This window comes from Labrus bergylta, chromosome 7 (genome assembly GCF_963930695.1).
Source record: "Labrus bergylta chromosome 7, fLabBer1.1, whole genome shotgun sequence".
Taxonomy (NCBI): domain Eukaryota; kingdom Metazoa; phylum Chordata; class Actinopteri; order Labriformes; family Labridae; genus Labrus; species Labrus bergylta.
Genome location: NC_089201.1, coordinates 15,298,579 through 15,311,667, shown reverse-complemented (window position 1 = coordinate 15,311,667; position 13,089 = coordinate 15,298,579). Strand labels below are relative to the sequence as shown.

Below are 13,089 nucleotides of genomic sequence, written 5' to 3'. Positions count from 1 at the left end.
ATCAGTGAATGGATTTTCCTAAAATCATTATATTGGTTTGTTGTGGTCCAACTTTTTCAACAACATCATCTTCATCATTTTAATTATAACCTCTATCCAGATAAACAAAATGAAGCATGCTTTGTTGTAGGCTAAATGTTGCGTTTTATAACCTTTTGGCAATGCAGTCGATTTTGTGCCTTGGAAGCATCATCACTTGATTTGTTGGTAATTATATGAAGCAAAAAGGTATTTATTACACTTATTAAATGAAACAGGGTGTTAGAATAATCAGAGTCTTACATTTCAAGCAGAAATCAGGAATCAGGAATTATTAATATAAATACAGTCCTGCCTTTAAATCACCATACTGCTGTTATTGTAAAGTTGATGTTCATTTTAATACTTATACTCCTAGTTATTCATTATAAACCAAAATAATGCATAATGCATAATGTTTCCTGTTTTTGTTTTTATTATTAGAACCTGCAAAGCTGGGATATTGGTGTAAAGCATGTAAAATGTGTATTTTTCTCTTTTAAGCTTACTATAAAGTGTATATAAATCCATTACAAACCAGATTTGAATTCCTTTTTTCATGCGTTTGTTCAGTGAAATAGGACTTGTGTGACACACAATTTTTTTTTAATGGACTTTGAGTTGTAACAGTAAAGAAGGAAGTTGACCCTCACATCACGTGATCCGACTCTGATAACCTGATTAACGTCGTCCACAGACACACACGCTCGTCAATCACTGAGTTAAAGCTCTGGTTCCTGGCTTCAGTCCCAGTCTGACGCCTAGAGGTTGTGGAGGGCGTCGGCCTCTGAGCCGTGTCCCTGCCTGACCCAGGCCTCCCTTTTATTCTGGGTCGGATTTAACATCGCTGCCTGCTGATGGCTTCCCGCTCAACCCTTCGGTGCCTGGCTCTGCCTGCCGTTCCCCTCTATCATCATCATCATCATCAGAGGAAACAGAGGCTGCTGCAGGAAACAGAAGCGCCTCTTGAGGATGAACACTGGAACTCACATAGAGACAGCAGCACAGACACACAGGGAGACTGGATACGGTTCATCTGATTTAATTATCAAATACATCCTTATAATAAGCTATAAGAGAGGGCACATAAATCATAAGCCATACAGATTTTAGTTTTTCTCCTGAATTCCCCCTCTGTCGTATTCTGTCCTTCTGTACCACAATGTCACTTGAATTGCCCGGACATGTAACCTTGATATCTTAAAGGAAACTGCTTCGTCATGTTTTCAGGTCATCACTGTGTTCTTCTCCGCTCTTTTGTCAAAATTGTTAATGTCAGCGTTGATATAAAGGCCATTTTTTTTAAGACAGAGGTTTAAAAGAAACATGCAACTTTGTCATAATTTGTAATAAAATTTTAGTTTCTAGCCACATATTTTCCTGGGAGCTCCTGAGCTCTCATGTCTTGTAGGTTCCTCTGGATCGTTGGTGAGGACAGCCTGCTGCTCTGGACCCCCCCGTCACCCTTCTGTGTCAGTGTGTTAGAAGCCCAGAGTCCCTTGACTCTCGAGTAGACGGAGCTGCCCCATCCTTCAGCGAGGTGATCTGACACAACTACCACCCAACGTCACTCTCGGACTGTGTTGTCCCCACAACCACTAACGTCCTCTTTCATGTACGGCCTGCTCCGACCTCCACCTTAATGGCAAGGAAGTGTGGACAACAGGAACGCGAGGAATGCAAAGGAGAAATCCTTTCTGCATATTATCCCATCTCCCATATCCCATTTTTCTTAACAATGAGTAAGATCTTTTACCCGCTCTTTTGTAAAGCGTCTCGAGATAACACTGATGTGAATTGGCGCTAAACAAATAATGATTGATAATGGTTTGTTTTTCACAGGAGAAACAAACCTTTAAGCAAAGCATTGCAAACATCAGTGTTGACAGACATAATGGTCAAAACTACAAAGACCCAAAGCAGTGCTAAACCATCGTTTTCATTTGTATTTATTAAAAGAAAGGTGGGTAGAAAAGAAAAGCTGGAGTGTAAAAAAACAATCACAAAGAAAATTAAATTATTCCTTTAGCATGAGATTGTCTGGCAGCTGCAGCATGAACGTCCACACAGATCCACTTCTGGGGAAACCCTTCATCTGCCGTCGGGGTTTCCAGGTTTTCCCATCGACGACGTACTCCAGAGTCATGCTCCTGTTGAGCGTGAACACGGAGTCGCCTCTCACCACCGCTGTGAACAGAGAGCCTTTGCTGTTGGCGAAGTGTCCGGGCAGAGTCGACCACTGACCTGAACTCAGACTGTAACAGTCCATCAGGCATCTCAGGAAGTCGTCCGACGGCCCATTTCGCATGATGTACAGGTTGTCTCTGTGGCCGACCATGCAGTGGCCGTAGCTCTGTTTTCTGATCAGCGTGGTCACAAGCCGCCACTCGTCTCTTCTGGAGATGTACTCGTAGATCTCTGTTGTCTCCATCGGCTTCCATAGACACACAAATATCCTGCTCAGGGCTTTGGTGCACGCCGCTCCCGCTGCAGGTCGAGGTAAGTGTGCCGCAAATTCCCACTGTCCAGTCTTTACATCGTAGGTCTCCACGGATGACATCACTGTTCGCTCGCATTCTCCTCCAATGGCATAAAGACGACCGTCCGCACCGACAAGGCTCAGGTTATATCGAAGTTGTGCTGGACTTGAGAACCTGCTCCAGATGTTTTCTTTAACATTGTAGCAGAAACATGCATCCACCACTTGGTTGTGAAGTCTGTGAACTCCTCCGACGATGAAGAGTTTGTTGTCTAGAACAGTCACTCCCGCCATGGAGGTGCTGGCCTGAAGCGGAAGATCTGTTAACACCTTCCAGTTATTGCCAGATTCGTCCAGGTAGCACACCGTCCTGGAGGCAGCGTGGACGGTTTCATCCCCAGCGCAGGTCACATGGGCCCCAACAGCCACGAAAACACTCGGGGTCAAAGACTCCACGTAGGAGATCAGCTCAGAAGGTAAGGATTTCCTCACCTCCACCTCCAGGTCGGCGTACATGTTTCTGATAAACAGCGCAGCAGCGTGGTAAAGCTCCATCAGTCCGAAGGTTGCAGAAGTGTGAAACATCAGCAAGCAGTTTTCTGAGTCAATGAGGTTGATGAGATGCTTGGCGAGCAACGACACTTGCAGGAAAGCAGCACATTCAATGGCTTCTACGATATCGTCGCCATCCAGGGCGGGCTTCTCCCCTCGTAACACCGCCATTGCAAGAAAGAAGCCCCGAGCACGCAGAGACTTGAGGTGGATTTCTTCCTGCTGACACTCCTTCATCCCTGAGCGATACAGAGCTCTGAAATAGTCACAACTCTGAACAAGTAACATCTTTTCCTCGGAGAAGTGAGTGTCTCCCACCACAATGGTTAGTTTGGCCGAGATAAGACCAGAGGCACAACATGGCAAATATCTTCCAGCACTGTCACAGCTGCTGCCCTCCTCTGCGTCTCTGCTGTTTGCTGACATTAATCTTCTCTGGCCGTGTCAAATATCCTCCATGAAAATCACACGACACGTTTCCCGAAAGTTGCAAAGCGGAGCTGGAGAGGAGTGACTCTAGACGAAGCCGCTTCACTCTTCAGGGGGGGTTCAGTTGTTTCACAGCTTTCAAAATAGACGCAGCTAAATATGGAACAGAACAAATGACCTGTGTCACATTCATGTTGGTGACAGGAAGGGTGGTGATATCTGCTGCTGCAAACTTGAAATGGAGATATGGTCAATTCAAAGATTTATTTTTTGGCTTTTTGTGCCTTTATTGGAGAGATAGGACAGTGGATAGAGTCGGAAATCAGCGAGAGAGAGATTGGGGAATGTCATGCGGGTAAGAAGTCACAGGTCTGATTTGAGCCTTGGCTGCCTGCTTGGAGGGCTATGGCCTCCATACATAGGGCGCGCGCACTAACCACTGCGCACGCATAAGAGGTAAGGTAGAGACCCATTTGTTTTGTTTTGGGTCCTCAATAACCAGGTACAAAAGTTTTTTCATGCTCCTGTAAATCCAAAAAAAATTGTGTGCCCTATATATCAGCTTGAGAACAACATGAAAGGCGTTGATTAAGTTTAGACATGTGCAACATTTGTAATTTAGAAGAAATCAAGTTTATCCTGTGTAAATATCCATCTGAATCATGACTGTCTACAATGAGTGAGAATTGCTCTTCTTCTTTACGACATCTCTATGGTCTTGATACGCATGTATGTGCACACCTATGGATGTACATGTGTACGTACGTGTGTATGTGTATGTATATGTGTATATATATATTTATTACCATCACCTCTCTTTTTATGATGGTCACATTATTACATTTATATAATTTTATCTTCTCTCCATTAATGTTTACATGCATATATACTATATATTTTTGTTTGTTTTCTCGCTACTTCCCAAAATTCCGCACTTTAATGCATTACGCTGCCAGGAACACATTTCGCACCTTTCTAACACATTACCTGAACATAAAAATCATTGCTTGACTCTCATGTCATTTAAATTAATTTTGTCTGTATTGTCGCTCTGTATCTTTGCTTATGTTTCGCTATTTTGTATCTATTTTTATTTTTATTTTTTGTCTTTGTTTGTTTGTTCTCGCTTTAGTTGTCATGTCTATATATTCTTGTTTCATTTTGTTCACCTTATCACCAAGAACAAAAAATAAAAATATAATGTGTGAGAAGCTCGAGTCCCACCGGCTGTGTTGTTGTCAGAGCCGTGTTTACATGGACGAGATGGCTGGCTCCTCCCCTTGCATATTATAGCTGTTTTAGTTAAGAAAAAAAGAATAACATATAGCCTACTCACTCCTTATTTGGATGCCACAAGAGCATTTTTAGATCAAGATTATTCAAATGTGAAGCTACGAGCTAACTAAAGAGCGCTAACATTAGCATGCTAACACAACAATGCAGGCCACAGGTGATCGCAGCTCAAGTCAAGGAGAAATTTGTCTGCCGCTTTCGCTAAACTACTTTGTGCAAACAGAAGAGGAGGAGGGTTGGAGGTGTGTCACTGAAGGAGATCAGAGCCTTTTAATACGACAGAGGTGCAGCCAAACAGCGATTTCTTTTGGTTTACTGCAAATAAAAAGTCGAGCTGAAGAGCTCTCTGTTACTGGTATCAAAATACATCTTTATCTAACAGTCGAAAGTCCATCTCTGTCGAGACATGTTTGTAATAGTGTCCAACACTTTGACTAATAATCTGAGACTATCAGTGACAAAAACAAGCACTTAAAGTGATTACTTTAAAGGCTTTATATGCGATTTTTTGATCCAGCAGATGTCGACCTTGAACACCAGCATGAAACCAAAACAACTCGCGGTGCATAGTTGTATTAGCATGCTAATGCTAGCGATCTTTATTATGCCTGTATCGTCACACTGCATGTAAATTTACCCGAAATGAGCGTGATCTAGAAACGCAGTTAAGCTGTGAGTACAGTATGTTCTTCTTCTTTTCTCTAGTCCCTCCATTAAACAACTTTTATTCGCGAGGGGAGGAGTCAGCCGGCCATCCAGGCGATGTAAACAAACTGAAGATAGGACTCTGAAAACATCACAGACAGTGGGACTCGGGTGTGACACCCATGTAGACAGTCATTACTCAGAGTTATTTTCAGAGGATATACTTGATTTCTATTACATTTAAGTGTGAAAAATCGCATATAAAGCCTTTGAACAGGTTGATTTGCCTCAAAGGATTACATTGCTACCATAACAACCAGTCTTCAACTGCTGGCTGAAGTGATGTAAAGCTGTTTTCCCATTTGCTCTCCTGAAAATATCTAGATAATTTCAGGAGGACTGCTCCAGAGATTCTCCTGACCTGGCTGTTCACATATGCTCCTCACAGCTGGAGACTATCCCTGACAGACTGGAGGGGGGGCGGGGGTCTCCTGAGGTAAGACATGAAAAAAAAAACAAGGGGGATAGAGGATGGGGCAACAGACTCAGCGATACATTTCTATAATGACAATATTTGCCTTTATACAAATGCAATGCATAGTTGCGATATCAACAAAAGAGTGGAGAACAGAAAACATAATGCAGCCTTTAATTAGAGCACAGAGATCATAGTGGTCGCAGGATATAAACGTCACTCCTCCTCCTATTGGCTCGAGCTGAATTGTCCTGATAATATCCTGTTGCGTTCTCTCATCAGCTCACTCAGACTTGCTGCAGAAAAAATACTAGGAAATATGTCCTGTTTTCATAATTAAACTTTAAAGGGAAGTTTAGCCAAAACATGATGTTGTGTAAGGACTATAGCTCGGTGATGTAAAGAGTTAAAAAACAAGCTTTAATCTCTAATCTCCTGATCGTCATTTGAGTGGATGTCAGTTCAGATCACTTTAGAGATGTTTGTCTCCAGAGAACAACAGCAGCTCTTCTGATCGTGTCCTTAAATCTGCTTTCTGTTGATCTATCTTTACATTCACTTACAGTGCGAGGAGGAGGGGCTGACCTACATATCCACTCTGTGGGGTCATAACATAGACCGCTGCCTCCTTAGTCAAAACAATCCCACCGGCCAAATTAAGCAGTTTGAGAAGGGATTTGATCTTTCTGTATGGCTGCTGTACAGTCGTGTAAAGATTTACTGAAAACCAGCAGAATAGCACAGGAAGTGATTAGCTGGTGAACAAAGAGGGACATTAAACATCTTAAGAAACAGACACCACCCTGAGTAGGTGGTGGAGACCAAAAGCAGAGCCAAAAGAGAGGGAATATATTCTTTGCATTCATCATATGGACACAAACACGACTCCAGATGAACGTTGTTGAGGCCTATGCCACCCCTGGCCGCCCCTCTGGACCATAGACTAAATATTAGTGGACACATGCCCTAATAAGGTAACAAATAATGGAAATGAAATAGCTAATAAGCTACCTCACGTGATCAAGAGATCTGATTGGTCATCAGGCAGAGTTTCAAACAGGTTGAACTCTTACCCCAAACATAACCTGCTCTGGAGCCGGTTAGGTGTGTAGCTGAAGTTACCATGGTGATCTACCCAGATAAGACGTGAACCACCTTCATAGTCCTGAAAACCTCAAGTTAACCCTGAAGTTCATAGTACCGACCCAAGGATTCAGTTGAGCACAAAGCATGATGGGAAATGAGGCATGCCAGGCCTTCAATGACATGTAGTTTCATCATGTGGTTGTACAAAAACACATTCTGCTGAGCTGACCGTTCATTTTCACTGTGTTCACCAGACAAAGTAGTATCCCAGTTTCATATCATAACAGAGAATTGCACCAGGCTAACTAAGCTTGGTTAGCTTGGCGCTGTTTGATGGTCCTCTGCAGCTCCAGCCGAGTTTCTCACAGGTGAGCTGGCGGCCTGTAACGGCCCATCCCAAGAGCAGAGAGCAGGAGGAGGAGATTTTCCACAATGTGAATGGTTACCACTGAGAACAGAAAGTACAAAAAGGACATGGACAGAGAGTGATGTTAAGAGGATTCTGTACCCGCATAAATAAGCTCCACAAAGGTCAAGCGTTCTCCGTATTTGTCTTAGGACAGATCAATTTAAAGCTTTAATTCCTCCCGAAGCTCTCGGAGACGTCCAGCCTCTGCAAGCTGGATCTCTGTTTGTGTCTTAGTTCTTTGCCTCAGGCTTTACAAGAGGACACGAGGCAGTTTAGAAAAAAAACAAAGGACTTATTTTTAGTTTTAAAAGAAATCCCAGTGAGCAGCTAACAGGCTAACTTGTCTTTTTTTTGACTGCAGGCTGAGGTCAGTGATCTCTGTGTGGACACGCAGAGCGTTTAAATCCAACCAGCTCTGCAGTGGAGACTAGGTCAGTCTAAATAAAGACTTTACACACACACGCACACTGTTGGCATGAAGGATGAAAGGGTGATGTCATCATTGCTGTGGCGTCGTTGACCTCGGGGCGACCTCTGATCATCACCATGACATCTGAGTTATTCAGAGGAGCTTGACCCTCACTGCTCTGCTGTGAATGTTAAACAATTAAAACTTTTAATTAAAACTCATCAAAACATCATTAATCACTCCTTTATACACCCCTTAATGTACCTCAGAATCTTTGATAGATTGTTTTTATCATAAGCTCAAAAAGTTCTCTAAATTTTTACTATTTTATTTGTTAGAGAAACTCAAGAAGCTCTGAAGAAGACAAAAGCAGTAATTAACTTTAAAGGGGTGCATGACTTTTTCCTCAATTTACGTACATAGAAGAATTCTGCTCTTTTCAGCAACATCATTAAACCCATTTTATAAACTGGCTAAATAGATTTATTACGTATTTTATGTATTTTACACCAATTTTACAGATTTTCAAAAAGATGAAAAAACCAAGGTAGCCTACTCTTCTGAAAAAGTAAAAAGACTTAAATTGGCTATTACATCATAAAAAAATGTTTAAAACAAGGCAAGTAAGGGGGTGCTGGTGGCCTGGTGGTTGGTGTGTGCGCCCCATGTGTGGAGGCTATACTGTCCTCTGGGTGGGCGGGCGGCCTGGGTTCGGGTCTGACCTGAAAAGCACAGAAATGCAATAATAGTGCTTCAGGTTATTTATTGGAGGATGTACTCTACGCAAAGTATACTGCAATGATTACTTTCTCCTCCATTCCTGACGTCATCCTTGCTGTTGTCTTCTGTCAATGAGGATTGGCTGGACGATTGAATATTTTGAACTTGCGCGAAGACGCGACCTGCGCGAAATCCCAATTCGTCCGTGCGATGCAATTTCACGTCATTCCCAAGCGGCAACCTCAGGTCTCGAAAAATGGAGCCGATGCGGAAGTACAAAAAACTGCAGTTCATCAAGTGTCCGCTTGAGGCTGACTCCAGGAACACCGGAAGTCACATAAGCCCACAGCCAAAAAAAGCCTGTTTTTACAGCAGAAATTAACATGTTTACAGCTTGATACAAAAAAATTTGGTCGAATTAGCTCCTGTCTCGAACACTGTACTGGGGAGGATTGATGAAGGAAAAGAGTTATCAGCCTGTTGTTAGTTTGACAATACAAACTGTTTCATCGCTGTTGACATCAGTAAATATAAGTCCAAGACATTCCTCTTTTTGTCAGAACAGTAACAACCATGAACTGCATGCATTGTAATATTTATTTCTTCTGGATGTCTCACATATTTAGTTACAGTCTATGGTCTAACAGTAGTTTTATTAAGCAAAGAAAAGAAAAAAGACGCCAAAGCTCTGTCTTTTATCGTTTTAAAACAGACTTCTTATCCTTAAACATGCAATTACACCCAAGTAAGGATTTGTGACAAAATGTGAGAATTTAAATGTAAAGATTAGCCTCAAATTGGTTCGTAAATTGTATGTTAAAACTTTGCTAATGTATTGCTCTGCTAACCCAGACAAAGTCTAGTAACTGCCGTGACAAATAATTAATAACCATAATTGTAGCCTATATTTAAAAAAAGTGTAAAAGACTTCAATAAGTATTTGGGTTGAAGATAATTCGTTTTAACTGTGTTGTAGAAAAGTTTAATGTCAAATGACTGTTTATTTTAGAGTTTGTTTTATCTCCAGGCTAGCAGGAGGAGCGTGAGCAGGAAAGCCGTAGGGGATGACAGCAGCCGTAGCCGTTAGCTATGCTATGAAGTGGACTGCTAACGTCGAGTTAAATAGGTGGAGTTTAGTCCTGCCTTAACGCGGTAACTAGGTTGATCCAAAGTTAGGTTGAGACAGCAATTCCAATATGGATGCGGCCGTCGATTAGACTCATTTGCTGCCTCCGTAACAGACGGGTGACGTCACTCAGGGTTCGTCCAGTAATATTTAGTCTATAGTCATTCCGTTGACTTTTGTGCGTTTGGTGTGTACACAGCTTTACAAGGTGACATAATTGTAATGTGTGGGATAATGTTTATGAATAAAGTTTTTTCAATTATCACAACAACAAAAAAATCCAATGGACTGTTGCACATTCCTTTGATCTGAGCATTCTATGACATAATGCCTTTGATCTGAGCATTCTATGACATAATGCCTTTGATCTGAGCATTCTATGACATAATGCCTTTGATCTGAGCATTCTATGACATAGTTCTCCAAGAGAGGCAAAGCTCAGACTGAACACAGTCAACAGACAGAACACAGTTAATAGGCGAGTTTATAGTCAGCTGGGCAGTATACTTAATTTGATTTAGAAAAGACAACTTTGAAAGACATTTAAAAATGAATTTTGAGAGTTTGTATCAAAATGGACTTCAGAGCGAGTTGGAATGTGTTACAAGAGCAGTCAGCCTCTCACAACAAAACAACATCGCTGACTTTTTACTTCAGTATTTGACAGAATTGATCAGCTATCAAGAATCTCAGCCAGAAACGATTCCCAAAATCATCATCTTCAAACACCACAAGCTATGGGGTAAGCTACTGTTCCATTATATCATATGTTTTATTTAAGTTTTCTTATTTTTGGTGTCCTGAGCTAGTCACTTGAGTAATTTAAGTAGTAATATAAAAATCAATTTCAGGTTTCTTAGATTGATTTTAAAAGGCTAACATAATATGCAAACTTTTGAATAAGTGTATTATTCAGGCAAGATGATTCAAGGTATTAAGTATTACTCATTGTTTTGTAAAAGGTATGGGCCAGTATAGAATCTGAGTTGTAAATTGTATTAAGAAAATTACCGGTACATTTAATTATTTTGAATATCTTTTCTGCCTCCCAGCCAGTGGAATGATAAAAATAACAATAATAATGAAATCATTACACAGATAAGTTAAAAAATGTACTTAGAAAACATGTTTTAGAAAAGATGTATTGTGTACTAATACATGTCCTTTTTAAAATTTTCTTTTCCAGAGACAAATTTCAAGAAGGAAATGAAGAAAAGTCATAAGTCTTCTACCACCACTACAAAAAAGATATCTGCAGTATCTCATTGTATGCCATCTCCGGATGAGGTAAAGGATGCACAGAAGACTCTCTTCCCAGATTTGCCGTCTTCTACAGGACACATTTTGGAAAATAGAGTTGAGAGACAAGTACCACAAAAAAAACAAAAAAAGACACTCAGAGTATCATGGGTAGAGGCACCTATTCAACAGCAGAGCAAGGAAACAACTGACAATGTCAAAGAAGCAACAGACAAATCACAGCATAAGGTGCCACCAACTAAGAACACAGATTCAACACCTGCAGGGTCAAAATCAAAGGCAGTCAGTCTGCCCTCCAAGTCCCTTCAAAAATCCACTGACACTGTCCCTAAAACACCTGAAAAACCGCAGCGCATAGTAACGTCGACTAAGAACAAGGTTCCCACACCTGAAATTGGGTCAGGGTCAAAGTCCAAGGCAGTCAGTCTGAACTCCAAGCCCCTTCAAAAATCCACTGACAATGCCCCTAAAACACCTGAAAAACCGCAGCGCATAGTAACGTCGACTCAGAAAAAGGTTCCCACACCTGAAATTGGGTCAGGGTCAAAGTCCAAGGCAGTCAGTCTGCCCTCCAAGTCCCTTCAAAAATCCACTGACACTGTCCCTAAAACACCTGAAAAACCGCAGCGCATAGTAACGTCGACTCAGAACAAGGTTCCCACACCTGAAATTGGGTCAGGGTCAAAGTCCAAGGCAGTCAGTCTGAACTCCAAACTCCTTGAAAAAACACCAGAAAGACCCCAGGACAGAGTGACACAGTCTCAGAAAAAGGTTTCAAAACCTGCAAGTGAATCAGTGTCAAAGTCCCAGGCAAACAGTCTGCCCTCCAAACCCGTGGAAGAATCCTCTCGTTATGTCTGTAAAACACCTGAAAAAATGCCAAAAGTAGAGATGCTCGGTCTCAAAAAGCTTTTGACACCTGCAATTGGATCAGTTTCAAAACCCAAGTTTGTCGGTGTGCCCTCAAAACCCCTTGATCAAAACACTGACAACTTCCGTAAAACACCAGACAAATCCCAGCGTACAGTGGCATCGGCTAAGGAAAAGGTTACAACACCTAAAATTGTATCAGTGACAAAATCCAAGGGAAACGGTCTGCCCTCCAAACTCGTGGAAAAAAACACAGACATCCACAAAACCCCAGAAAAACTCCAGCGTATAGTTACACCGACTCAGAGGAAGGTTTCAACGTCAGTTTCAAAATCCAAAGCCGCCAGTTTTCCCAGCAATCGTTTAGAGACGACCTCTGACAATGTAAAGAAAACACCAGAAAACACCCAGCGCATGGTGACACAAATTCAGGACAAAACTAAAGACAGTAAGCACTTTCAACCTTTAATTACCCCGGTACCAACAGTTTCACAAAAGTATGTTAGTCCACCTAGTCCAAAGAATGGGACGAGAGGAGATCAGCTGTATTTAGATAAGGGTAAGGATTTCACAAATAAACCCAGGAAAGGGTCAATAATGAAAAGGGAGGTTTTGCAAGAAAAAATCAAAGCTAGCCCTCTAGTACTAGAAACTTCTATAGGACCAAATAATTCAGAACCAGACAGCATTAGCGCAATGCAGAAATTACCAAAGATCAAGAAGCGAAAAATTCAGAAAAAGAGTCAGCCCAAAATGACGCCAGCTAAGCCCAAAGTACCCAAGGCTCCATGGGTAGACATCGCAATACCACCAGCACCGAGGGAAGAAATTAGAGGCACTCAAGGGTCAGCTGTCGACAAAAATAATTTAATTCATGACCACACCGGCCCTTGTGAACATGGTTTTACTCTTATCGTATACAGCCGTGTAATAGCCAAACCAGTAACCCCATTTTGACTTTGTAATTTTTTTGTCATCCTGCCCACTAGGTGCCCTTCAACCTTGGAAGGGGGTCCCCTCTTGTGTGATCCTTCTCAAGGTTTCTTCCTTCTTGACCTGTTAAAGGGTTTGGGGGAAGTTTTTCCTTGCTCGCTTGAGGGGGAAGGAACCTTATTTTATGGGTTTTAAGTTTAAAGTTAAGTTCTGGCCATTTAGAAATGATACAACACTAAAATAATAATGATAACAACAACAACAATAATAATAATAATAATAATAATAATAATAATAATAATAATGATATAAAATGAAAAAATAAAATAAAAGATATTCAAATCTAATTTGATGTGATGTTTCATTGATACTAAAAGTTTACAAA

General features: G+C 41.4%; 1 protein-coding gene across 1 annotated transcript; it reads right to left on the bottom strand.

Moving 5' to 3' along the window:
* Positions 1 to 1,066: 1,066 nt before the first annotated feature.
* Positions 1,067 to 3,637, bottom strand: kbtbd13b (kelch repeat and BTB domain containing 13b). Its single transcript, XM_020636464.2, has one exon. The coding sequence runs from the start codon at positions 3,473 to 3,475 to the stop codon at positions 2,036 to 2,038; it is 1,440 nt and encodes a 479-aa protein (XP_020492120.1). The 5' UTR covers positions 3,476 to 3,637; the 3' UTR covers positions 1,067 to 2,035.
* Positions 3,638 to 13,089: the final 9,452 nt, after the last annotated feature.

What these genes read in the sequence shown, in the direction of transcription:
- kbtbd13b (XM_020636464.2), bottom strand. Translation starts at nt 3,475, where the DNA reads ATGTCAGCAAACAGCAGAGACGCAGAGGAGGGCAGCAGCTGTGACAGT.